General features: G+C 41.7%; 1 protein-coding gene across 7 annotated transcripts in view; it reads right to left on the reverse strand.

The window, feature by feature from the left end:
* The window catches only part of PPP4R1 (protein phosphatase 4 regulatory subunit 1), a 66,286-nt gene that overhangs the window by 4,089 nt on the left and 34,662 nt on the right, over positions 1-27,535 (reverse strand). For 6 of the 7 annotated variants that reach the window (XM_037381473.1, XM_037381472.1, XM_037381469.1 and 3 more), the window contains 11 exons: positions 26,275-26,382; positions 25,479-25,544; positions 23,141-23,299; positions 21,895-22,025; positions 19,815-20,335; positions 12,005-12,180; positions 5,788-5,883; positions 4,104-4,289; positions 2,570-2,731; positions 1,888-1,988; positions 57-177 (listed from right to left, as the gene is read on the reverse strand). In XM_037381473.1, the coding sequence (XP_037237370.1) occupies positions 57-177; positions 1,888-1,988; positions 2,570-2,731; positions 4,104-4,289; positions 5,788-5,883; positions 12,005-12,180; positions 19,815-20,335; positions 21,895-22,025; positions 23,141-23,299; positions 25,479-25,544; positions 26,275-26,382 (1,827 nt within the window). The remainder of the gene's footprint in view (positions 1-56; positions 178-1,887; positions 1,989-2,569; positions 2,732-4,103; positions 4,290-5,787; positions 5,884-12,004; positions 12,181-19,814; positions 20,336-21,894; positions 22,026-23,140; positions 23,300-25,478; positions 25,545-26,274; positions 26,383-27,535) is intronic. The other variant, XM_037381470.1, reaches the window with a different exon arrangement.

The following is a 27,535-nucleotide window of genomic DNA, read 5'->3' on the forward strand; positions in this document are numbered from 1 at the left end:
TTCTGACCACCAACCCTCAGAAGTTTGAAATCCTGAATTTACGTAGATTGTTTTACCAGCTTGTAAGAAATCCAACGGACAGAAGACACTTTGTCTGCACAGAGGCTGAAAGCAATAGGTCGCAAGTAGTCATAAATGTCTCTGGCACTGTACAGATCTAGAAGCAAGATCAGTTGCCTACAAGATGGAAAAAGAACCAGAGTACATTATAATAAGAAGAAAGGTAGCTTTAACTGTGAATATGATCATTTGTAAGACAACACTTGCTAAATATGCAAAGTGGCCATAATAAAGTTACTGAAAAGTAAAATCTATTTTTCAGTGCTATCAGTCAGACTATGGGTCACTTACAAATTTTAAATTGCCACTTATTCACAATAATGCATGCATGAGCTCAAAGAATGAAGAACTAGGGGAAAAGGCAAGGAAACCAATGTTGCATTTACAAGGCAGGGATCCTGGTAACAGCTACAATGTACATGCAGCACAGTGATCCAGCTGTGAAGGACACCGCAGTGTGCACGCACATTTGAATACCTAGTAAAGACATCTCACACATAACACATGTACAGCTACAAAGTCACTACTCTTTAAGTCTGGTAAGTAACCTCCGTCCACTGATTTACCGAATCAATAAACTTTCTCTATTTCAGAGTATACTGGACAACTAGACAAATTACCAGTCTTCTTCAATTTGTAGTGAGTTCATCAAGATTTCAGCAAGTTGCAGACACTAGTGTGTCATGAATGGTAGAAAGCATGTCAAGAGAAGCGGCATGACACGTCACAAGCAGCTGATTGAACGCCTCCGTACCACAGTAACAGGTAAGTGATTTATAGTTATTAAATCAAAGCAACACTTAAATGCAGCAAAAACATCATGGCATCATGATGAGTTGTTAAACTAGGTCTTTCAAAATTAATTCAAAAGATACACCGTCATAGTCATTACTACGTGCTCATTTCATCACTCCTGCTAGAAAAGCCCTGGTCACAAAGTGTCTCCTCACAGGATGAGTGTTGCAACCCTGATCAACTTGGTGGCCCTCTGCAGAACTTGTTCCAGCCAATCAGCATCTTTCTTGTATTGGTATGGATGTATGACTCCAGATGAGATCTAGTGAGTGCTGACTAGAGGGGGCTAATCTGCTCCCTTGGCAGATAATGACTGCGCTCCTGTCGATACAGCCCAGGACTGTGCTGCCAGGACACACTGCTCTCTCACGTGCAGCTCACCATCCTCCGTGATACTCTGGGCCTTTCCAGCAGAGCTGCTCCCAGGGCAGCCAGTCCCCAGTCTTTATCACTGTCAGAGGCTCTTCCTTCCCACGCACAGGATTTGGCATCTGTCCCTCACTGAATTTCAGAAGCCCCTTCCTCTGTTAGCTTTCCTGAGCAACTTGACCCTTCAGAGCTGCCTTCCATAGAAGCCCCCCTACCAGTTCCACGAAAAAGTTAAAGTCTGCTCAGATGAAGTCCAAGGTCACTACTCTGCTGCTCACTTTCTTTACTCCCCTCAAGATCTCGATCTCCTCCATTTCACTGTCACAAATTCAGCCTACTCATCAAATACAGCAACTCGAAACCAAACAGCTAAACCACTTCTATTTGACTTCAAGAGCAACCAGATGTGGTCTTCTCTTTTGGCAATTTCTTTTCTATGGAAGGGTAATGCTTCCAGCATATGGTGATGGAACAAGACATTCACATTCCAATATTTTCAGTGATATACAGCTACTGGGAATTTTTAAGCAACAGGAACGAGTGGAGGATAGGGACTATCCACTAACTAAAAATTAATAATGTCACTGTAAAATATCTATTCTATCATTTTATCATTTTTACATATCCATAACAACAAAAACAAGCATCCAGAAAACTACATACTCAGCCAGCTCAGCACGGAAACGCCAGTTCCTGCTGTTATCAGTCACGAGGAATTCCTGAAGCTGATAAAGATACTCTCGTCTTTTGTCAAGATGAAGAAGCTGTAACAATAAATATAAGCTTACATAAAGCGTAGGCTACAATAAGCACATAGAAGAGCAGCTTTAAAGTACAACTAATGAAAAACTTTCTTCAATTTAGAAAAAAAATACGTTCAGCAATAGTGTTGCTTTCCTAGGCTAAACCCTATCATGCTTAAGTCTGTAAAATCACATGGGGCACTACTGAAATGAAAATCTATTCTCTACTTTTACTCTAGGAAACAAGACGGGTAAGCAGTAAAGATAGCATTGATTTTAGAAGATTTTACAAACTGTGTCTTTCAGCTCCAAAAATGAGGCAGTTAACACAAAAACTCCTAAAGAAATTTGAGAAGTAAGCTGTGTAGAGAGGTTAGAGCTGTCAAAAAAAACTTAATACTATCCGCTTGCATCTATATACTGAATAAACATGCATGAACCAGGCTCTTCAGAGAAAAGAAAGTATCAGCAATACATTCTAGTATTCAACCGACATCTGCATAGATTCCCATAGAGTTATACTGTGCTATTTTAAAAAGTCCGTACAACTAAATGAAGCAAAACACATAACTGCACTTGCCCAGAGTTGAACACAGACATACCTTCAGAAAGTCATGCAAGTGTTTAAGCACACCTATCCTGACTTCATCTAAATCTTTTAAAAAGCCATTGAAGACAGGAACTAAATCTCCAGCTGTAAGCTGGTCTCCAAGGATGACGGCAAGTTCATGTATAGAAAATGCTAGTGTCCGCCGAACCTTCCACTGTAAAACAAATAAATAAGTTCTATTGATGTATCATCTGAAATGCTCTATTTTAACTTGAGGGTCAGTATCCAAGTGTGACTCCCAGTGAGCTACAGCACTTAACAAATATATTCCACAGCATCTCAATTAACAACTGAAAATTAAATGGCGAATTTAAAAACAAAAAGAAAGGGGGGGTGGGGGGAAGGGTGGCATGGACAAATGACAAGGTATCACTTCTTCCACCTGAGTATCAAGGAACTAGGCAAACAGAGTAATGAAAATATTTCAATTTTCCAGGTGTCGGGAAGGAGAACAGTATTCCTGACATCGGCGCTCTTCCACATGTTACACTCTGCTATAAATTCTTTTGGATAAATTAGTTCCACACTACTACTCTCTCAGTTGTTTAATATATAGAACAGCATAAGATATATCCAACAGTGTTCCAGCTGGCATATTTTAGCTTCCATAACAGGTAAAGTTTCATCCACATCGAGTGCTCAGCAGTCTAAGGACCAGTAGAGCTTTTACTCGCCCTAAACCGAGGGGGCACTGTTTTAATACAGTAACTATTTCAAGTAAGTCTTTTCAAAAAGAAAAAAGCATCCATTCTTTAGCCAGCACTTTCCAATTAACATGTGTATTGTTCTCTTGCCCTGGTTTAGTGATTCAATCTTAGTTTAGATTAGACTGGTGATAAACTCTGGACAGTTTTGAACACAGAGTAATTTGTTTATATTTAATTTTTAAATTTATTAGCTAGTTGTTTTTAATGGCTTCAAAAGAGTTTGGAAAATGTGAGCAATAGCTATGTATAAAATTACTCACTGCACATCACCGAGAACCGCTGCTCTGACATAGCAACCAGCAAGTTCAAGAGAGGTGAAGTAGTCTGAGAATGTTAAAAAACCCAAAACATAAAAAGAGCATCTCCAAAAAAGGAAACAAAGGAGGAATGGGGAACAACTGTAAACCAACAGTAAAATGCACAGTTACCTCCATACCACCTGACAAGGAAAATGCTGTTATTTCCAGTATTTGTTTTTAAAACAGCAACACTGCGTGGTGGTGGTGGTGATGTTATTCCCTTATGACTAACTGGATACAGCACCAAAAGGCCACCGAAAAAGGCCTGGTGTGAGGCTGACTCACTGAGCTCCAGACATGCCTGCAGGGGCACATGTCTGCTCATGCACAGCAGCACAGCCCAAATTCTCATACCTATGAGAACCCCAAGCACTGCCACAAGATCTCAGGCGAGCCGAGAAAATTGGAGACCTCTCCTTCACATTCCCACTGGAGAGAGCAGAGCAACCCAACACCCACTAAACAAGACAAATCATCGTAACAGTTCAGAGCATTCACTGTCAGAGCTTCTTGAGCTTACCTGCATGTCAGATGCCAGTGTCTCGTAGGTATCTTTCAAACAGTGCCAGTTCTGTCTGCCTAACGTAAGTGCCACACCTGGCAGGCTGTAGGCACAGTGTTTGGCAATCTCTGTATCAACTGTTTGTGCACGAGATGGATCAGTCATTGATAAATACTGATCTAGCAAGGCCTGAGGTACAACATCCTACAGCAAGAAAAGGGTAGAGCGTTTATACTATTTTCAGTAAATTTTCATGAGGCTTACTAAAATTCCAGGGCACGCTGTCAGAAGAAAATTTTTTCCCCCCACAAATATAGAGTATGATTTAATTACAATCTCTTAAGAATGAAAAGGGTTTGTATTTCATAAGTTCCACCAAAAAGTTCCAAAGAAACGATGACAAGACTGAGGGCTATTTGAAAATATACAGACTAACTTAGTAACAGTTGAATGGGCAGATCACTGTCTACTTTGGCAGACCAGGATATTAAGACGCTACATTCTACCTTTCTACAAACACTCAGGCTCACAGGCTGTGCAAATTGGTCATTATAACTTATCCACACAAATAGCAGATTAGCAAGTGAGACTCGCTCGAAAATAATTTTCCTGTTCCTCTCAAAATCTTGGGGAGGTAGGGAGAAGAAAACTAAATTACAACGCCTTGGGGAGGGAGGGAAGGGGAGGGGGCAGAGTATACATGTTCCATATCGCTTCTGGACTCCCTAAACCAGGGGTCCTCAAACCTTTTAACCAGGGGGCCGGCACACGGATGAAGTGGCAGGCAGCCATCTGCCGCTGCTTGGTTTCCCCCCCCAACCCCTGGCGGGGTTCTGTAAATACCGGGGGCCAGACCGAGGACCCTGGGGGGCCGTATCCAGCCCGCGGGCCGTAGTTCAAGGACCCCTGCCCTAAACACTCAGCAGGAAGGAAAAGACGTCTCCAGAGACAGAGATCTCCAGTGAAGACCAATACTTCTCCCCACTGACAAATTAAAGCATCTGAACTAAAATTTTGTGAAAATCTCTTTGCGTTGACTTCAACACAGTCTTTGTTTCAGCTGTTGTCAGTTTACTTCAAGCACTGACTCTACCCAAGGGGGTGCACAATAGGATTTCCTTAACACAGCTGCCAAATAGCTCAGCTTACATAAGCAACAAGAGGGACTGAGGTTCCCACTCAAGGAATCACACTGGTGCAAGGTGGCATGCTTAATACTGAACTATGTAACAACAAACAGTCATTCCTTTTGGGAAAAAATAACAAAGAGACAGTTCAAGCTTAATGAAACCCTCTTGCAACTTTTCTGCAAAAAGCTGTCATGGGGTCGGGGCAGTTCTACTCAAAACCCTTAAAAAAAAAATCCTGTTTCCTCAATAACCTAATTTCCATTACAGGATAGGTTCCATAGAAAATGAAACCAAATGAAACCAGAGCCTGGAAGTCTACAACAACCATTACCTCATGTCAAAAAATACTGGTATCTCTTATACATAATTAAAACAGAAGCAACTGCTGAAATCAGCCATTATCTCTCGAGACACAGAACATTTTAAAATACTTATTTGAGAGGTTTGCCATATTTAATAGAAGCTACACCAGAAACGACTGAACACCATGCATAAAAGCAATCCCCACATACACACAAAAAAAATCCACTTATCTAAAACACGTAGGAAAACCAGAAATCATTGTCATTTACCTGCACTTTGGATTTTCTTTCTTCATCAGGGCTGAAGCTACTGTTGGTGCTCAAATCTGAATCATTGTGAATATAGTGAAGTGTAGAGTCAATATTCTATGAAAAAGGAGGAAGAAAAAAAAGGGTCACACAAAATACACGCAAGGATTAAACACAAAACAAGTGTCAACATCAAGAAGTGCTGTCCTCACCTCAGGGATTTTTTCTTTGTTTAAAGGAATAAATGTTTTAATATCTAATACAATTTCACTACAGCCCAAAATCAACAGGTATGTAAGATAAATCTTTCTTCTTTCAAACACACTCCTCTTATTCTACCCTGTTTTGGTTCTTATGAAAATCACAGGAGAGGAGTACCTTTAAGACTGCATTAAGGAAAATCTAACACATTGCTTCTCTCCTGAAGGGAAAATGAGAAAACATCTGTAGCTGATTTTGTTGGATTTGTGCTAGAAAAGGTCAAAACAAAGGCACCCTCACACTTAAGAGCATAAACTGATGAGACTTACGTTGTTGTTCCTTCCCTAGAGGTGATCTGTAATCTCCTCTACAGATGAGCTATACCTTATAATACAGAATCTTAGTGGACCATTGCTGCTGACACTAGTCATCACCCCTCTCAGCAGTTCTATTAAAATAAGTTTTAGCAATCATTCAAGCATCCTGGCTACGTATCTGGGCTGTGAAGATAAGGACTGAGACTCTGTTTCAGAACTCTATTGAGCAGTAAAGGTTTGATGCTCTATCATAAACTGAGCTGCTAAGGGGATGCACGGTCACTTTCTATACTGGTGAAGTTCCCCAAATATAATCAACTTTGCACAATCAATTGTGAATTTCAAGAAATACGTGATGAGTATTTGAAAAGTTGATCAGGCTCCTGTGTGGCAGAACAGGACAGGCATTTTTTTGCTAGATATGAGCCAAGGGATCTATCCAAAGATGCTGCAGGGTGAGCTCTCAGGGTCAACACAAGCACTGAGAACGTGCCTACTCTACCAGCTGTTCAGATCAGTTTGTCAATGAACTATAAAACTTCCTCAAAAAAGCCTCCAGGATACCATCTGCCTTCCTTGGTTTAACTTCAGACAGTTGCTTTTCCTCTTCCATGAGCTGCTTTCATCTAAGCACTGGGTTGTAATTTTAGTTGCTGAGGTATAATTACAGGTGATAAAGAACAGGTAGAACTGTGAGGCAATTACGTACCGCTGGCACAGCAGCCCAAGTCACCTGTCAGGCTTATCAAGCAGCAGCAAGGTGTCAAAGAGCCAAGAGAAAGAAGAGATATTTAAGTGACTCCGTAACTAAATGTGTCAAGCAGCAAACTCCAACTGTAAAACCGCCAGAAGCTCTCAACACCATCTCAGTAGGATTTCGGTTTGTCAGCCAATTCTTTACTCTTTTTTAGCCTTTTTTTTCTCCCCAGGAAAAAGAGACAATTTTCAGCATTGCCAGAAAGTCACCTGCCTTGACCCCTTTCAAATCAAGAAATTATTAGGCAGCCACAGTGCTTTCCATGAGTTGCCCAGGTACATGGGCATCCATTCTCCTATCATTATTTCATCTGCCTCACAGGGGGCAAAGGATTCTAGGTCAGGAGTTAACTAGGTCAGGGGTTAGCAGGGGACATCTAGAAAGCTTTAAAATAGATTCAAAGGGGGAAGGGAATAAAACCAAGCTCATTAGAGATGAGCCCAGGGGCAGCATGCCAGGGTTGGAGGTGAGATCAACAGCACAGCTGAAGTGCATCTATGCCAATGCCCAAAGCATGGACAACAAGCAGGAAGAGCTGGAAGCCATTATGCAGCAAGAAGACTATGACATAACTGCCATCACAGAAACATGGTGGAGTAACTCACAAGACTGGAGAGCTGCAATGGAGGGCTACAAACTCTTCAGGAGGGTTAGACTAGGAAGGAGAGGTGGTGGGGTAAGTCTGTATGTCAGGGAGCACTGACTGCCTAGAGGTGAATAATGGTGGCAATAGGGCTGAGTGTTTATGGGCAAGAATCAGAGGCAGGGCCAACAAGGCGGACATCCTGGTCGAGTCCTTTGCAGACCACCCAATCAGGATGGAGAGACAGATGAAACATCCTACAAGCAACTGGGAGAGCTCTCCAGATCACTAGCCCTTGTCCTCATGGGGAACTTCAACCTACCAGATGTCTGCTGGAAATACACATCGTGGACAAGAAACAGTTTAAGAGGTTCCTGAGTGTGTGGACGATCACTTCCTGACACAGCTGGTCAGAGAACCCGCCAGGGGAGATGCCCCACTGGACCTGCTGTGTACAAACAGGGAAGGACTGGTGGGTGATGTGGTGGTCAGAGGCCATCTTGGACATAGTGATCTTAAGATGATAGAGTTTTTGATTATTGGAGAAGTAAGGAGGGGTGTCAGCAGAATCGCGATCTTGGACTTGCAGAGGCCAGCTTTGCCCTGTTTAAGAGCCTGACTGACAGAGACCCTTGGGAGATAGTTCTGAAGGGCCAAGGGGTCCAGCCAGTATGGGGATATGAGAGGCAGGTCCTACTTAACTAACCTCATCTCCTTCTGTGACAAGATGACCTGCCTAGTGGATGAGGGAAAGGCTGTGGATAGTGTCTACCTGGACCTTAGTAAAGCCTTCCACACAGTCTCCCACAGCATCCGCCTGGAGAAACTGGCTGCCCCTGGCCTGAACGGGTGTACTGTTTACTGGCTTAAAAGCTGGTTGGCTGGCTGAGCTCAGCAAGTGGTGGTGAATGGAGTCACATCCAGCGGGCAACTGGTCACAAGTGGTGTTCCCCAGGGTTCAGTGTTGGCGACAGTTCTGTTTAATATCTTTACTGATGATCTAGATGAGGGGTTAAGGGCAATCTCAGTAAGTCTGCAGATGGCACCAAGGTGGGTGGGAGTGTTGATCTGCCGGAGGGCAGGCAGGCTCTGCAGAGGGACCTGGTCAGGCTGGACCGATGGGCCGAGGCCAGTTGTATGAGGTGCAGCCAGGCCCAGTGCCGGGCCCTGCCCTTGGGTCACACCAGCCCCACGCAGCGCTACAGGCTGGGGCAGAGCGGCTGGGAAGTGCCTGGTGGGAAAGGGCCTGGGGGTGCTGGTCAACGGCCAGCTGGACATGAGCCAGCAGTGTGCCCAGGGGGCCAAGAACCCAACAGCATCCCGGCTTGTATCAGAAATAGTGTGGCCAGCAGGACCAGGGCAGTGATTGTCCCCCTGTACTCAGCACTGGTGAGGCTGCACCTCAAATACTGGGTTCAGTTTTGGGCCCCTCACTTCAAGAGGGATGTAGAGGTGCTGGAGTATGTCCAGAGAAGGGCAACAAAGCTGGTGAAGGGTCTTGTGAGGAGCAGCTGATGGAACTGAGGTTGTTTAGCCTGGAGAGGAGGAGGAGACTCAGGGGGGATCTTATTGCTCCATACAACTACCTGAAGGTTGTAGGCAAGTGGGTGGTAGGTCCCTTCCCCTAGATAACAAGTGACAGGACAAGAGGAAACGGCCTCAAATTATGTCAGGGAAGGTTTAGATTATAGATATTGGGAAAAATTTCTTCCCTGAAAGGGTGGCCGAACATTGGAACAGGCTGCCCGGGGAGATGATGAAGTCACCATCCCTGAAGGTATTTAAAAAAATGCATAGCTGCAGTGCTTAGGGACATGGTTTAGTGATGGACTTGGTAGTCCTGGGTTAACAGTTGGACTTGATGATCTCAAAAGTCTTTTCCAACCTAAATGATTCTATGATTCTGCTACAATCAAAAGACTCCATCTCACAATCTCTGCTATCTCAACTCTAAAAAGTGAAGTTAAAATATACTGAAGGGTGTCACAGATGGGAATGTGTTTACCATGCCACTTTTAAAGTCAAATACACATTCCAGAAAGGAAGAGCTTCAGTACAGAGGAACCACAGCACCAGTTGGTAGTTAAGTCAATGCAGGATCTCTATTCCTGCAGGTGAATTTCCATCTGTACTCTTTCCATGTAACACGCACACACTGAACTAACTGAGCGTTGCAGAGAGCCAGGACATCAAAATTCAGCAGGGTTTAGCCTGAAAGCTTCTTGCATACCCAACTGGTGAACCACCACCTTCGAGATGCAAAACCTTTGTCATGGCCTTACAAACCTCTTACATGAGGTTTCCTTTAGCTGCAGTATTACAAGATCTCTGTGGCTGTGCTCCATAGACACCTGCTCTGCACCATGGTTGCACGCAAAGCCCACAGCACCAGGACAAATGGTGCTGGCATTTCCTGACAGGGCAGCTGGCCCAAAGAAAAAGAGAAGACGCCAGTCTCAGGGGTCCAGTCTCCTCCAAGCATCCACCCTCCTCTTACAGAGTAAGAGTAAGTACTTGTGCCACACAGGAGTGGGCTGATATTAGTCCAGTTTCTTTTCTCTTTCTTTTCCTTCCCTTCTCCCTCTACTCCCAATTAAAAAAAGAGGACTCCCACACCCATCCACTGGGAATATGATTTGGGAGATTTCTTCAGGCTTACATTCGTCAAACCTTATAGAAAGCATACAACCTAAAAAACCCCAAAATGGTGGCTCAAGGAAAAATAAAACTGCTACCCTCATCCTCAAAAAACAAGCTTCATCTATGTCCCAAAATCTTATCTGTTCATTCTGTTACAATACTTATTTTCATCTGAATACAGAATCTCTCCTTAGCATGTAGCATTAACTCCTTCGGGAGCCAATACAGCTGCAGAAGGACAAACAAACTATTATTTTGCCTTTTGTATGTGTGTAGAACTGTGAAGGCTGCTTTCAAACATAAAACGCTGTAGCTTGGTTCTTCTAAAATGTCCAGTACCCTACTGACACGTAGCTATACTGAGACTTAAAAAAAACCAACCCAAACAAAAACCCAAAACCAAAGCAACCCAAAAAACCCACGAAAAGTAACACCTGTAAAAATCAGAGCTCTCTTCACTGAAGCAACAGTCTACTTGCTGAACAGATCACAGCTTGATTCCCAAATTCTAGGTCACCTCTGTAACATCCTTTCACTTGTAAAATGAGAACTTGATTCAGTGCTAATAAACAAGGAACTGACAGATTATAAGCATCCTTTTAAAAAGTAGATCTGAAACATGCAAAACAAACATATACTAGCAATGTGACAGGCTGTTAAACTCTGCCAGCATCCTACTCTGTAAAGGTATAAAATGCAGCATAAGTCCCTCTAAAGAAACACCACCCCAACCACCCCCAGAAATCAGAAGGACAACAGGTGCATTTACACTGTCTTTTTACAGATTAGCATTAGAAAGTGACGACAACAACAACATATCAAGACTGACATCAGGAACGGGCTATGTGGTAGCTAGGGCAGCTTAGGTGAAAAGTTAATTAAACATCAGCTAGAAACGCTGCTCCAGTTAAGGCTGAAAATGTTTCCACTGGACTGATGTCAACTCCTAGACTTTTCAAAGACATTTATCAGAATTTCAACTGAAAATATCATTTAGGCAATATGATTCAACAAATCACTTGCTCTGGTTTTATGGAGCATATTTGCAACCATTGCTTCCTGCGTAGCTACAGCTTGTGGCACAACATGCAGTGAAAACAGTAGGTTTGGCCTAATACTCAGTACAGAACAGAAAATAGCATCAAATGCCACAGACTTCAGTCAGGGTGCTGAAAAATTTAGTGCAAAAAACTTGAAACTGTTACTGATTGTTCAAATCCACTTTCTCTTCCAGCAGTCCACACAACAGCCTAGACTGCAGGTTCTGAACTTCTCTTATGCAGGCCAATAAACTTCTATAAAACATTTTGACAGGGAGCGCAGGGAACAAAGTACCTCCTTCTCTCCAGATTGCAGGGGGCAGGGCAGTGAGGGCACTGGAGAAGGGGATTCGCTTATTACCAGTAGGGCTCTGTTTTAAGGAAGGCAATTTCACAGGAATAAACTGCAGTAGCATTAAAACATCTTAAAATGCCATAGTCACAACAGAGATTAATGGAAACAATTTCAAGAATTTACATGGACAAGCACAGAACTGGCAAAAACAAAGCCACCCAATACAACTAATTTCATTTTAGTAGCTAGTGCTTCAATACCAGCCAACAAAACCAAACACCACGCTGCCCAAAAGTAGGAAGCACTTGGCTGCAATTACCACGTGAACACAAAATACAGCTCTAGTACTGCAGCCCTGGAAATCCCAGGGCAGGGGAGGGAGAAAAAGTATACAAAACCACTCACCTCAACAGTGTCACCAATTAAAGGCACAATATCACCCAGTATAGGTTTAAAATTTTGTTGGTCATCAATGTTTAGTTCAGTCTGTGAGTCTGTTCCCTTGCCCATGCTGGCCGTTGTCTCTTCTTGAGGATCCAAACTGGATGCTCTGAGTGCAGCCGACAACACCTCCACTTGTGCTGCAGCACACGAGAGAGAAATACATGAGAGACTGAACTGCAATAAACTTTTAGCAAGTCCACAGATCAACTTTTAGACAGTGACTAACAGAGAGGGTGGAAGAAGTATGGGAGAGGTACAAATTTGAGATTATCGACTGTTAGTAAATCCCAAACTGGGGACAATTAGCGTAAAATCTAAGGCAGATTAACAATCCACTATTTTCCGAGGGTGCTCAACCCTCAACTCAGTGAAATTTGTCTTTAAAGAAAAAAATCCAAACCCAAAACAGGAGTAAGAGACTGCTGTTATGGCAGGATCAGTTCTTTAAGATAATCTCGGTACATATTAACAGTGCAAATAGTCTTCAGGGCAGAGCAGCACATGAGTATTAACTTACTGACTGGGTCTTTTGTGGGAGGTGGGACTAAGAGAGAGAAGGGAAAGGTAACTCAAAAGGTTGAGAACAGGTTTATTCATACAGAAAGGATTTTGGTTCTGAAAGGCTGTCTCTCTCCCTCTGGTCGTTAAATTCCTGTGTTTTTACAGCAACTCTAAAGCAAGATCTATACAGGAAGATGCTAGACCCTGGTAACTCTTTCCTGGACAGGACACTTTAGCATCCTTCCATTTTTTAAACAAATAATAAAGGTTGCACTGTTTGATGCCTTCTTATTCATCAAAAGAAAGCATTAGCACTTCACACCCTGCCATCCACTCTTTTGAAAAAGATCCAGCAGTTCTGGAACCCCTTTGCTTTTCATCCCTCTACTTAGTGCTAATTAAAAAAAGCTTTGCTGAGCAATGTTCCTTGGATATAGCCTGACCTAAGCAGATCTGGTATCAGAGGCAATCTCAGCTGCAAGCGACACAGCATTCAGTGCTGACAGATCTACCTGGCCTCTCTCCTCCTCCACTTTTTTCCAAGAAGGTAAGGGGGAATAATCTCCTGACCCACTAAATTTACCCAGCCATCCAGAAGCTCTGTTCATCATAGACTTCGGCTTTTCCAACATTTCTTAAATACTCACTGTAAAATTAATCAACAAACTATATGCTTGTTTTTAATCCCACGTTGCCACACTAAGTTACAGTATCTAAATTTCTCCCTCTAGCTTTTTTAATAGGGTTATTAACAACAATTAAACAAAGGAAGCTGGACTCGTTTGTAGACAGAAGACACAGATATGCAATACATCTGTTACAAGAAGCACAATCTTAGCTAGCAAAAATTGGGAAACACATTACAGGTTCACTGGTTTCTAGGCGGAATCTGATGAGAAGGAGTAAAGATAATTCTTTACAATATGTAATGCTAGCTCTGTAACGTCATCAAATTTCTGATAGAATAACTGAAAGATATTCTTGCTGTATTACTGCAATTCACCTCAACAGGAAAAAGCACAGCAAGTTAGAAACTTAAAACCAACATCACACTAATACTTCCACTATCAAACACATTATGTTAGAAAATAGTTTCAATACGCATCTTTAATATAATATATAATCTAGACATATAAATAGGAAGCTTTTGTTAATCTTAAACTGTAAAATTCCTATGACTTCATTCTTCAAGTGTTACTTCACTGACAAAACTCTGTACTTATAAGGCCCATGCAAAATAGGTGGTCATTTCAGAGCACCTAAGGCACAAAAATGCCTGTGATTTCCAATTTATTCTCATTTAGAGAAATCAAATAAGAAAATTAAGAATAACTGTATTCTGCTGCACATCAAGGAGACGTTTTTCATGAAGACTCCTTTCATGAAGGACAACTTCATGGGGAAAAAAAAAGTACACTCCTCTCATTTTCACTCAGAAGTCAAGAAAGCTTACTCTGACTAGGCAACACATATTGCTTCAACACCGAATATGTATTTACTGGAAAAAAACACAGAGTTCCAAAGATTAGTTCCAGTAACAAAAGTGATGGTATTATCTGTCCTGGTTTTGGCTGGGATCGAGTTAATTTTCTTCCTAGTCGCTGGACCAATGCTGTGTTTTGGATTTAGGATGAGAATAATGTTGGTAATGCATTGATGTTTTACTTGTTGCTAAGCAGTGTTTACACTAAGTCAAGGACTCTCCATCACTCAAGCGTGCATCTCCTCAGCTTCCTGCCAATGCTACAATCCCCAAATGTGGAGATGAAGAACAGGAGAGGCCAAACTCCCAAGGATTTCATTGACTGGCAAGCGCCTGCCTCCTTCTTTGATGCTGTCACCAAGGGTGACTCCAGTGCTGTCATTCACCAAAAGGTGAATGACCTGAAGTCCCTAAACATCTTAAGGTCCTAAGCAAAAAAAGAGCCAAGCATAGTCACTATGAAAGGCTCCAGAATGGTGGAGGGCTTAGTAAAGGAGGAAAAGAAAGAGAGTGCATGTGTGAGTATGTGCATATGTGTGCAGAGCTCTAGGTGGCTGCCCTGAAGACATTAAACTTGAAACAGCATCCTAATGAGCAGTCTTTCACCACCCTGGGCTGCTTGTGCCAGGGCACATTCCCTCATAATCCCATCACACACCACAGACCCTCCTGACTGAGGTGGCTGCTGCTCCTTCCCATCTCCCAGAAAGATCTTTCCTACAGCCCTAAGACAGGCAACATTTTCCAGAAAACCATTAAAAGCACAAGCAAAGGATAAGGCTCCCCCTCTCAGGCATGACACAGAGAAATGCCTCCAGAGCTCTTGGAAAGCACGTTTTTGTGAGGAAGACTGGAAGGGAATCTGCTGGCTGACTAGCTTTCACAACTACCTTCAGGAAAAACTGGAGTGAAAGGTCAGTTTTGTGCATATTGCACTGGTCAATGCTCACTGGATCTTAAACCATCTGCTAACTAACTCTTTCTTCCTTTGACTTTTGCTTCAGGTGAGAAGTATTTTTCAGCAAGGAATTATTTACTCTTGGCTACTGTAACTGCATCCTAAAATAACTGGCACAACCTTTAAATTCAAAACCGTGTTTCACCTGGCCTTCTTAAATTTCCTGGTCCTCAGGAGTTTCAACATGCTTTATTGTTGTTTTCCATTTCTCCTGGTGTTTCACCATAAGACACTGGTATTACTTAGCAGCACGCTCCTTTCTTCTGTCTGAAGGATCTGCCTTCCATACCCTCACTCTTACTCAAGAGGCAAAAGCTATGGCTGCTTTAATGGGTACTGAGATGCAAGTAATTAAAACATAAAAATAAGAGTTTCTTCTTCTCACATACTGTTCCATTAACAATACCATTTTAGACTTTTACTGCAGGTAGCACTAGCAGCCTAACTTAGAAAAACTATGTTAAGGAACTATGTTATAAGGAATGGGATCAACTGATACCAGATTTGGGCTGGTTTATCCCCATTAGGTCTCCATTTGGCAAAGCAGCCTGTAACTGACATAAGCCACAGCTAGCCCCACAGCTAGCCCCAGTAACCTGCAAGTTGGACTTTCTCTCTTCCCCCAGATAACATTAAGAAAAGCTGACATTACACAATCTAGCGCTTTCTATGTAGAATGTAAGGAGACAAAGCTGAAGAAAGTGCCCCTGGAAAGAAAAATAAAGAAAAAAAACATCTGGGGAAAGACAAGAGACCACTGGAGTAAGTAAAAACAGCAGCAGCCTCAGGGAGCTGGAAAAAGGTGACCTGAAAAAAAGACTCTGTGATAATCTTAAAAGAGCTGGCATACTTCAAGGGAATGTGCAGGTTTCCATCTCCCAGTCTGAGATCCTCAGGATGTCTGGCCAGAGAATTGGAAAGATCCTATTAACAGGGATTAAATACCACTGCTTAACTCTGCATATCTTGTGTAGCTCTGCTAGCTAGCAGAGTTTGTGAAAAGACAAGCTTTCTTTACCTTTGTTGCCGACTGCTCTACTACCTATTACTCAAATTTATCACTTTGGCAACACGCTAGTTCTGGAAAGAAAGCCTCAAGGTAAAGATTTTTGGCAGTGAGATGCAGTTAAAACAGTTCACCCCCTTCTGAGAATGAGATTATGGAAAAAAAAAAAAAAAAATGTTCTACAGCAGTTGCTGGTCACTATTTAAAATTTTTATTTGCTAGAGACCTCATCAGTCTCCATGCCTTGGAGCAAGGATTTTAAGTTTGAAATGGAAACTGCTGTGACGATAGAGAGGTACGCTACAGAAACACAGAAAACACAGTCAAGTTACAAACCTAAAACCCCCCAAAACACACACAAACCCCCCCCACACACACAAACAGTTCATTTTATGTAAGTAAACAGTAACCCGTTAGGGCCTGGCAGCCCAGACACCTGGAAGATTGGGGTGTGCACTGAACATACTATACTCTGGGGTACACGAGATGGCAATGCCTTTCCTTTCAACTGACCCTTCCCCTTGGTAGGGTATGCCGAGGTACCCCTTAGATAAAAACTCAGTTATTCTGTTCTCAACACTTTTACTATAGTGATGCAAGCAGGTGAGGGAAGAAGCAACCCATACAACATGGAAGGGTGAGGTGAGACGTGCATTAGAGGAATGCAGAATCCAGAAAGGAAGAGAAATGAAAACAAAAAAGGAAATGAGAGAGGAAATACATATGGAGAGGGGATAGGGGTATAAAGGTATAGTAGTTGTATTGGATGTATACATCACACAAAGCACGGGGTGGGGTGGGGGCGCGCAGGAAACCACCTGTACTCCTCTGACTCAAAGAATCATTGCCACTTAAACTCCAGTACCAAATATCCACACCTGCCTCAGCTGTCAGAGACTCCCTCTGAAACCAACTAGAAGAATGGAAATCCACCTCCACTGATGGTACCATGAAGGATACCACTTTACTACCATCACCAGTTATTCTGCAGAGTCAAATAATCAAAATTCAGTGTGATCTTAAGAACCTTCAAAAACTCCAAGACAATGACCCTGGCCAATACTGTTCCACATAAGAGGTATTAATTTTCTTAAGTTTAGAAAATATTCTCCAAAACAAAACATGTTAAGAGAAAGATGCTGAAGTTGCACAGTCAAGCACTGAAAGGCTAGGTACAGCCACAGGTTAAGGTCGCCTGAACAACTTAACCTTACTGACACATGCATAACATCATACACTACAGCCTCACTCCCAAACTAGACGTTTGGTCACTCATCCCCACTTCACCTTGTGAAGGATGCTTGCCCCACTTGCTTCAGAAACCAGAAGACGTGTACCTATGGGAGCTCTCCAGTATGGCAGGCCTCCGCTTACCCACCACAGAGAACACAGCATCTTCCACTCCCATCCCTTGGCTGGGAATGCAGCAATAAAGACAGGAGCACAGCATGGAAGCAGGAATCCAGGACTTGGGTGACAGCAAACCAGTGAAGAAAATAAGTGCAAGAAAAAGGTCACAGGGATTTTAAAAGTAAGAAAGAGGGGGGGGGGGGGGGGGGTAGTAATAATTCTTAGCTTGCTCAAGTCTTTGCTACTAAGAACCAACCCACTCAGTACAATACCCATAAAAATGTAACGGCTAGTCTTGCAAGGGGCAGAGGGGGAGGATGGCAGGCAAAGACCCCAAGCACCAATTGAAACCTGGGCTATTTGGCAAACATTTTTAAGCCACATATTCTGGAAACAAAATTACTTGTGAAATCAAGAAGTTTCAGAAAATGTCTATGAAAATAACAAATTAGGACTGAATATATACACCATCAGTTTGCAACGACAGCTTTAGATGGTAAAGATGGAAGCATTATTCCTGGTATTGCCATGAGCAAAGAGGCAGTCAGGGCTCCAATCTTCTGGATCACCCAAAGGGAGTCTACCTCCCTCATGTCACAATTTACTGAGCATAAGGTCCAAAACATAGGCATTAAGTCAGCTACTCAGAGACTAAAGTCTCGATACCAACCCGTTCCATGCACACTTTAGTGTTTGAGACAAGCATGCAAAATCCATACTATTTTATTGGTTTAAGTCTCAATTTCCTTATGCCTCAAGGCACTTTGTGTAAAACAAAAATAGCAACATTATCAAATCAAAACAGGCATGTTGTTAAATTCCAGCTTCTGAAGTATTTAGACTGAATAACGAAGAGTACAGGCAAGAGGGAGGGGGAAGAAGAGTACAAGGTTTAGGTGTGTTCCATGGGACTTTGCTACACAGCCTTGACCAGGTCAGACATACTGAACAGCATAGGATGATGACTGAGTAATTAAGAACACCCACCCCCACCCCACTCCAAATTAGAATAAATGGTGCTGGTAACCCTAATTCAAACCTCTCCTAACTTGTGAGCACTGGGAACCCATGGTGTTGACAACCTAGTAATACTTTTCTTCTACTGAAATGTGCAAGTGCTAGTGGACAACTAACTGCATAGAACACCTCTTGACACCTTGCTACAAAAAAACCCAACCTGCTCTGAAACAAGACATGAACACACACACAACAGAAACGACTCCATAACACGGGACAATTCTAGACGTACAAATACATGCCTATATAAATCTTCATTAGAAGCGTTTCAGATATGTTCTGTAACTGGACAGAACAAGGTTGTATAAAAACAAACCTGAACAGCAGTGCAAGTTTTAACAGTGGGCTTCAGAGATGGGTTCTGCAAAGACTGAGATCATTAGCAAGGCTGAAACATTTTCTTCTCTTGCCTTAGGGAAAGAGTGCCCAAAGCACTCTTAAAGCAACAAAGCTTCATCTGCTGACTTCACAATAGATTAGATAGAAACAGCCCAAAATGGATTAAGGAAAAAAGTTATCAGCATATCAACCTACTAACAAACAAAAAGAAGCTGAAAGCAGAATCAGTTTATTCTAAAAAGTTTTTCCCACTCCCAGCTTGCCCCTCCTTTTTCTTCCTACTTTTTCTGGTACAGAGGCATGCTTTCCCCTAGGGATTCTTTAGCTCTAGAATAACAAGGCTTGTTCCTCAGTGGTACTTCTGGACTTTGACTGCAATGATCAAGTGCCTTATGGTATTCATAAGCTGAATAAATTCTAAGAAAGGTATCTCCAGCAGGTACATGTGAAACAGCCAAGTCATTTTAGCCCAGGAGGTGCCTCTGAGGTACAGCTCCACCAGCTGCTCTATACTTATGAAACCCTTCCACAACCTTCAAGAGCTTTTCAAAAGGAGGATGTGCACTCACTTCAAAAATTCAGTTTGGATCAATTCTCAGTGTGACACAAACTTGGCACACTTAAGACAACAACATCTGACTGCAGTAATAAAGCCGTTGCACAAAAATGGAGATCAATTCATTAAAAATATAATTGATAATGCATAAAATTAAAACAATTCATCACACTTCAATGTTTTAAAAAATAATCTTAATCCACCTTCTTATTCTGCATGTATGCTAACTATAAATTAATTTCCTGATCAACAGTTTAAGCCATTGAACCATTTATTTGATTACACTGTCAAAACAAGCAGTCAAAAGTTTATACTGCTAACTCTATGTGTATTCAGTTTACCGAAGGAATCATGCTACCTTTAAACATCTTTACACAAACACACGTTCTCTTTTAGTTCATCAATTATCACAATTAAATCAAAACAGAGACAATCTCTTTGAGGACTGGAAGAAAGCAGTACTTGTCACTTCTAAAACAATGGAAAGGTTAAAGCCTAAACTGCTAAAGCAACATATGTTTACCTTCGAACAGTAAAAATGCTTCGGTATCTTTACTATACCTTTAACATCTGGATCATCTATATGGGGTTCCAAATTTTCTATCATTTCTTCCAATTCTTTCCTTGTTGCCATAGGAATGTTTGGAGACACCGGCATGGTGAGTTCCTGAATTTCTCTATCAAGTATTCTCTCAGAATTCTGCTGAAGCTCAAAGTCAATATCTATTTCAGGAAGTGGAGTCCTCCAGAAATGGAAAGAGTTGTACAATTCCTGCTCTGAAAGAGAGGTTTCCTGTGAATTCACCCCAGCCTCCCGCAGACCTGCTGTACAGCAATAAGAACTTCGCTCATTCTCGTCAGCCACTTCCCCACAAGATTCTGAAGACAAAGTGCAATGGAAGGATGACTCAGTCTGGAAATTGCTTTCCCTCTGGGAGTTACTTGACACCGTATTTTGATCTTCCATGGCATTTTCAAGTTTTGTGGAAAAATCGTCATTATCAACATTTGAAGACAGATCCTCTGTCCTGTTGTGCTTATCCTCTGTTGTGACATCTTCTGTAGTCCTGACTTGTCCACTGCTGAATGCCAAAGCAAATGAACATTTAAAAACCAAAACACACTTGTTACAAACATGCTCTTGAAAATTCACACACATGCTATCAGCTTGCTATTTATCAAACTAGTTTTAATTACCGCATAGCAAAATAAATCACAGAATCACAGAATGGTTGAGGTTAGAAGGGACCTCTGGAGGTCATCTGGGCTAACCCCCCTGCTCAAGCAGGACCACCCAGAATCAGTTGCCCCGACAGCTTTTGAATATCTCCAAGGACAGAGACTCCACAGCCTCCCAGGGCAACCTGTGCCAGTGCTTGGTCACCTTCACAGTACAAACAAAACAACAGAAAAAGTGTTTCCTGAAGTTCAGAGGGAACCTCCTGTGTTGCAGTGTGTGCCCACTGCCTCTGGCCCTGTCACCGGGCACCTCCACAAAGAGCCTGGCCCTGTCCTCTTTGCGCCCTCCCTTCAGGTATCTGTGTACACTGGTAAGATCCCCCTGAGCCTTCGCTTCCCCAGGCTTAGCAGCCCCAGCTCTCTCAGCCTGTCCTCGCAGGAGAGATGCTCCAGTCCCTTCAGCAGCTTTGGGGCCCTTCACTGCACTCTCTCCAGTATGTCCATGTCTCTCTCATAATGGGGAGCCCCTGAACTGGACCCAGCACTCCAGCTGTGACTTCACCAGTGCTGAGCAGAGGGGCAGGATCACCTCCCTCGACCTGCTGGCAAGGCTCCTCCTAGTGCTGCCCAGGACACTATCAGCCACCTTTGCTGCAAGGGCACACTGCTGGCTCATGTTCAACCTGGTGTCCGCCATGACCCCTACGGCCTTTTCTGCAAAGCTGCTCTCCAGCTGGTCAGACCCCAGCCTGTACTGGTACCTGGGGTTGTTTCCCCCCAGGTACAGGACTTCACATTTCCCCTTGTTGAACTTCAAGAGGTTTCTGCCAGTCCATTTTTCCAGCCTACTGAGGCCCCTCCGAAGGGCAGCATGAACCTCTGGCACATCAGCCACTCCTCCCAGTTTTGTGCCATCAGCAAACTTGCTGAGGGTACACCCTGTTCCACTGTCTGGGTAGTTAATGAAGATGTTAAACAGGGCTGGACCTTATGTTGACCCCTGAGGTACCTGACCAGTTACTGGCCTCCAACTATGTGTCAGTCACTGATCAGTGCCCTCTGGGCCCAGCCATTCAGCCAGCTGTCCTCACTGCTTGTTCTCAGCTTGTTCAGTTGATGTTGCTTTATCAGCTTCTCTTTAAGGATCTTAAGGGAGACCATGTCAAAAGCCTTACTGAAATCTAGGTAGACTATATCCACTGCTCTCCCTTGTCTATCAAGTCAGTCACGTCATCACAGAAGGTATACCCTAAGATATCTTAAGTTAATGAATAGTCATGTATTTTTAGTAAATTACTGAAAGTTCTAGTAGTCTATAAGTAAGATTAGAAGTTCCAGATCTTTCCGTCTACCAAGATAAATATTCAATTTATACAGGAAAGTTAATTTTCTTAACTTGAAGTTCATGCAGAAGAAAAAACAAGGAGGAAAAAACAATTCGTAGATTTAGCAAGTTTTTTACCTGCTTTCCTGTGCAGAACTACAATCTTCTGGGTTTTTACCATCTTCTTCTTTAAAGTACTGGCCGCTGCTGGATGGATTAGCAAAAGTTGATATGAAAGGCCCCAGAGACTGAAAAGCAGCTTGACGGACCTAGTGGACAGGGTCCAAGGTGAAAAAAAATTATTTATATATATAAAAATCTTGCTGTGCTATAAAACAAACACCTGCTACTAGGAATTGGAAGGGTCATAAGCCTACTGAGGAAAGCAACAGCAGAGGCTCTTGCCTAGATAGTCAGCCAGCTGTATACATAAAGTGCTAAGTGAAAAAAAAATTAAGAAAAAGCAGGGCAAATCATGGGTAACTAAGCTGACAGTCCTCCCCACAACCAAAGAAATCACAATTACTTAGACAATAGAAGCAGGTAAATTTGAAAGCTCAGTTAAGAATTTTAACAACTTAAAAGACTTAAAGGAAAAAATTACGCAGTGAACAGACATTTCACTACTGTAAGTCCGACTCACAATAAGCTCTGCATTTTTCTCCCTTTCCTATTTGGCTTTGCTGTTCATTTGCTCCACCTTTCTCCTACTATTTTCTCTCTCCTTCTCAAAAGTTATCTACCTCAATTCTTATTATTTTATGAATTCTGCTGGACTACAACTTGCACAACTTTCCAGGATACAAGATCTCATGCTCCTGTGCAAAAAATGTGCTTTTGGCTCTTAGAACAAATCTGCTCAATAACAAACATACCAAGGTTAGAGTACATCTTCAAGACAAAAGAAACACCCCCCCCAAAAAAAAACCAAAAAACACACAGAGGAAAAAAAAACGCCAAAACACCACCACCACCGAAAAAAACAGCAACAACAAAAAAACCCAGAAAATCCCACCCAAACCAAACACAAAAACAACAAACACTACCACCACCACCCCAAAAAGGGAGGTGGTGGTAAGGAACCTGAAGAAATACAAATAAGTCACATCTACTTTCCAGTTTTGTTAATGACTTTCAGCAATGTTAAGTAACAGACAGTTCTGTAGCTAAGAAAAGGTATCCCACTGATGGTTTCTCTTACATGCTGCATTGAAAACGTGAGGGACTCTACAAGCATTGACAAACTACGCAGTCAAAGAATTTAGCTTGAGTCGCGTGAAACAAGTTATGTTACCCACACCTATGGGGAAAAGTTCTATATGGACTATTACAGCAAAATCCTTTAAATATAACAGCTCATCAAGAAATAAGAAACAGTTCTTACCCATCGTGAAGGATCACTAATCAAGTTAATAAAAAGGGCTGACAATTTTGTCCTCCGGACTTCCTGTGATGTTGCACAAGAAACTGCCATGAAGCATTCAGCGCAGGCTTTCCTAACTCCCCACACATTATCAGAGCAGAGCTGGAAAAACCTCGGCAGCTATTAGGAACATAATGAATAAGTTTGCAAGTCTTAACAGGCAGCACTAGTTTCAAAGCAAGCTCTTTTTTCACATTTATTTCCTTCATATGCTTCTCCGCCCTCATACTCAGATGCATCAGTTTAATATTTGCAAGACAAAGAACACACATTCAGGAGCGCCACCCTTCTAATCAGTTGCTCTCACGTTACTTATGGATACAGATAAGGAAAATGCAGCTGTCTGAAGAACAGCAAGGAAGTCCTAAGTTTCTAACCTCATTTATAGCCAAAAAACCCAACTCCAAAACTATCCCCAAGCTCATAAAACCTATCATAAGACAAACTCTCATCTCTACACCATTCTTTTAAAGCAGGTCAGAACATTGATCAGAACAAAACTCACAAAGAATACTGTTGCATTAACGTTTTGCTCATTAGAGACCAGATTTTTTTGTAAGATTTTCACTCAAATGTAAACGAAGAGCATCTTCAGAAAGAAAGAAAACCTTTCTTTCCCACCTAAACTTCCCACTGTTGGATTTACCAATTTCTGTCGTTACCCTGAATCTGGGTTATTCACCCGGGGTGCAAGCGCCGATCCACACACAGTGTCGAGATACTTGTGCAGCGCCTGTCTGCGCAGAGATGAGTGCTAGGTGGTAACCCACAAAGCCAGCACACCACTTAACACATAGCAGAACCTTTTAGACACTTTGAACAATTTTTACAGTTGTTTAGTCACGCTTAACTCTCATTGGTTCTTACAAGTCTCGTCTCCACTTAAAAGTACAGTGTGCTTTTTTTTAACCATGCTCGTTTGGTGGGGAGGGAGAGGGCTTTGTTAGTAGGGGGCTCTCTTTGCTTGAGGGTGGATCTTTTAGTATGCTAATTTGGATAATTCACACACAGTTCCCGTAAATTTCTGGTTAGTCTCATTAACCATTTGGTGATCCCTGAGCTTATTTTGTGCTCCAAAATGTCGTATTTATGGTCAGTTCCTTCTTCCAAGGCCATGTTTTTTTGTTAACTGTTTGTAAGGATTAACTTACATCCCTTTTTTTCAAATTCTTTCTTGGTTTTCACTATAGATGAAACGATTTGAGTGTGAGAAGTGTGAGAAATCAATTTACATCCCAAAGCAAGAAACATATGGGATGTAAATCTGCAAACGCTACTTAATTATCAAATGGCTTGAATCACACAGTACCTAGGGAAAAATGCAGCAAATGCTGTAAGAATGTAAAAAATGCCTTGAGGGTTACACTAGCCTTACCTGTCTCAGTACCACATCTGCAAAAAGCTGCAGAGCCTCTTGCTGAAGTCACCCCTGCATTTATGCTCTCTCCAAGTCAGTCCCTCACTAATTCATGACACTGACTCATCAACCCACTGTCCACATCCTCAAGAGGAGAAAACTTGAAGAAGGATCCCTGCAACTGTCAGGTTGATTTCTGCTCCCTAGCCCCATCACGTCTCCAAGCCTAGCAAAATCCACCAGCCCCTTGGACCTGCCAGGAGAATGGGAGCACTGCCAAGGATCCTCTGCTCACTGCTCCACCCAGTTCCCTGCTTTTCCATTTTGAATTTATACCTCTTCCCTTCATTTGTTATTGCCCAGATTAATTTTCTCTGCCTTTCCTTCTCTTTCCCTCCCTCCCAGGAAGGCTGTGAGGCTTTGTTAGAGCCACGAAAACTGACTTTAAAAGATTAAATCAATGAACAGTAGCATTAAGTGATGTTTAAAGAGGCCACATAAGCCACTTCTAGCCGTCTATACCCTCCCATGCTCCTCCTGTATCTGTCATCTCTTATTGGGCATTAGATGGACATTAGAAGGCACATTCCTGCCTACTTCTTGCTTAATGTATTTTTGAACTTGCAAATACCCTGCCTCCACAGCCCGACATATTTTTTTCAGTCTGGTTTAAACCCTTCTCCCAGCTCTAGAATAGAGTGGGCCTTAACTCTAGATCGTGTGACTTGGCAAATAAGAGTTCTGTATTCATAACTGTCTTCAAGATTTTGTAAATATCAATCATAACCTCATGTCAGCAAAACTGATGAGTCATGCTTCTTTTAGTCCCTCGTAAGGGAAATGATCAGACAACTACTACATCCAGGTGCCCTTCTTCTGTACCTTGTCCAGCTGTACTACTGGCTTGTATTAAAAAGAAACATCCTTTCAGAAATGGCTTACCAGCATTTCTTCAGTGGCTTGCTGCCCAACCACGCTGCAGATATCTCCAAAATTGGCTGCACATACCTTGCAGACAAAACGCAAAAGATAATCACTATAGTTTTCATACAGCACACAAAATCAAAGGAAAAAATAAACAGCTTTTAAAACCATAAAATAGGTTTTAGTGCAAACTCAGTATCAGTTACTTCCCCATTCCATCAGATCCCATGGTTTAAAAAAAAAAAAATAAATTCAGACTGGTTTTCTTCAATTCAAGCTTAATCAGTCTTTTTTAATTACAAAATAACCACCCAGAAATAAAGTGAAAGGTAAGAGGGATTAAAATGTGTTCTAAGTGCTGTCAAACTAAAGAATACAAGCAGTTATCAGGGAAAATAAGCTATGCAATGGCAGGGTAAAACCAAAACACAGCCTCAGCACCCAAATACCGTGCTGGAGTACTGGTTTATTTCATCTTAATGACCATCTTTAATTCCATCTATACACAAAGATATGAGCTCAGGTGGCTGATATGCTGTATCAGTTACTGTTGGTTCACATTTTTGTGGCTACCTACACAATCATAAGGACAAGCAGAATATTTCTTTATTTCTGATAATAAAGGTAGGGAGTCTGGGAAAAAAAATCACTGTCAAATAAAATCTGTGGGGGAAAAAAACCACAAAGAAACCCCATAGCTTTCACTTATATATGTAACAAACAAGATTTAGCAGGAAAATGTTATTTAGTCAAATGAAAGTCCCAAGTTCATGACATTCATAGATAATCCAGACCAGATGCTGATAATTCATACCTTACGAACATGAAACATTCTGCAGTCACAGCACATCTCACAAAACCTAGGAAGAACAAGTCTTTCTGTGATGTCCTTTCCCACCATGGAGGCCATTTTGCACATTATCTGATGGACAGACAGACACTAATCAGGGATGCTTGCACAACACACAACTTCATGCCAGTTAAGCAGAGGCTTTTTTCATTTGTTCTTCATTCTGATGCACATAATTTTATTGGAAATTGTGAAAAATATTGGGAAAAAAACCCGTATTTTTAATTGAAAAAGTTTGGCCACTTCTAAAAAAATCCTATGGGGTTTTTTTTTTCTTTTTATTCTCACCCTCTCATGATGTAAAATAGCTGCAGAAGACATTGCTTTTCACCAAACTAAATCAAATTCCTAACTAATGGAGGTGAATGAACTCAGAAATTACTCTCATATCTTGCCAGACCTACAAAAAAAAATACCCAAGAAGATTCTTTCACTGTTCGAATACTTAATGAATATATATTTACAATTAACAGAAAATTATTGACAATTAATATTCTGAAGTAACTTCTACAACTTCTGTTGTAAAAATTACAACATTCCATAATGAGGATGAGGCCCCCCTAACATAAAATTACTGGAAAAGCATATCCTACTAAAGAAAGTGAAAGCTCTTCCCTCTAACTGCTCTTTCAGATTTTTATTAAAACTTTCCAAAAAAGAAGGTAAACTGAAATAATTTTAACTTTACTAATCACGTCAGTAGAACTATTTAAATTAATTTTCCTGTAATAGCAAATTATTATTTGTCTAACCTCTAGGGGGTTGGTGAGCTACAGAAACCTTTGTCAGGTTTCAATATCTTCAAAACAATGAAACTGCATTAAAAAATATTCTTATTTACATTATATTTCCTTACATATCTGTAAGCTTCTTCAAGCAAGTACTAGAAATTCGGTACCAAATGCAGTAATGCCCAGCCTGCTTACTGTTTACAAGTTCAGCCACATTATGGAAGTAAAATATTAAATGAGGTCTCAAGCAAAACCAAAAGAATAAAAATAATCGTCCAGCAAAAAGCATCAACATAAATTGCAAAAATTCAAGGGAATCATCAGGGCACACATATTTTGCCATTTCTCCTTTATAAATTACATTATTTGCCTACTGTTTTAATTTCACACATAGTATTTTATAATTATTACGGTTGTGTCTAATGCAAAAAATAAATCCACTAATCAACAATGAATTACTCAACTCAGATGCTTATTATTTTTTCCAATAAAAC

Source organism: Falco rusticolus, chromosome 3, assembly GCF_015220075.1.
Source record: "Falco rusticolus isolate bFalRus1 chromosome 3, bFalRus1.pri, whole genome shotgun sequence".
NCBI classification, from domain to species: Eukaryota; Metazoa; Chordata; class Aves; order Falconiformes; family Falconidae; genus Falco; species Falco rusticolus.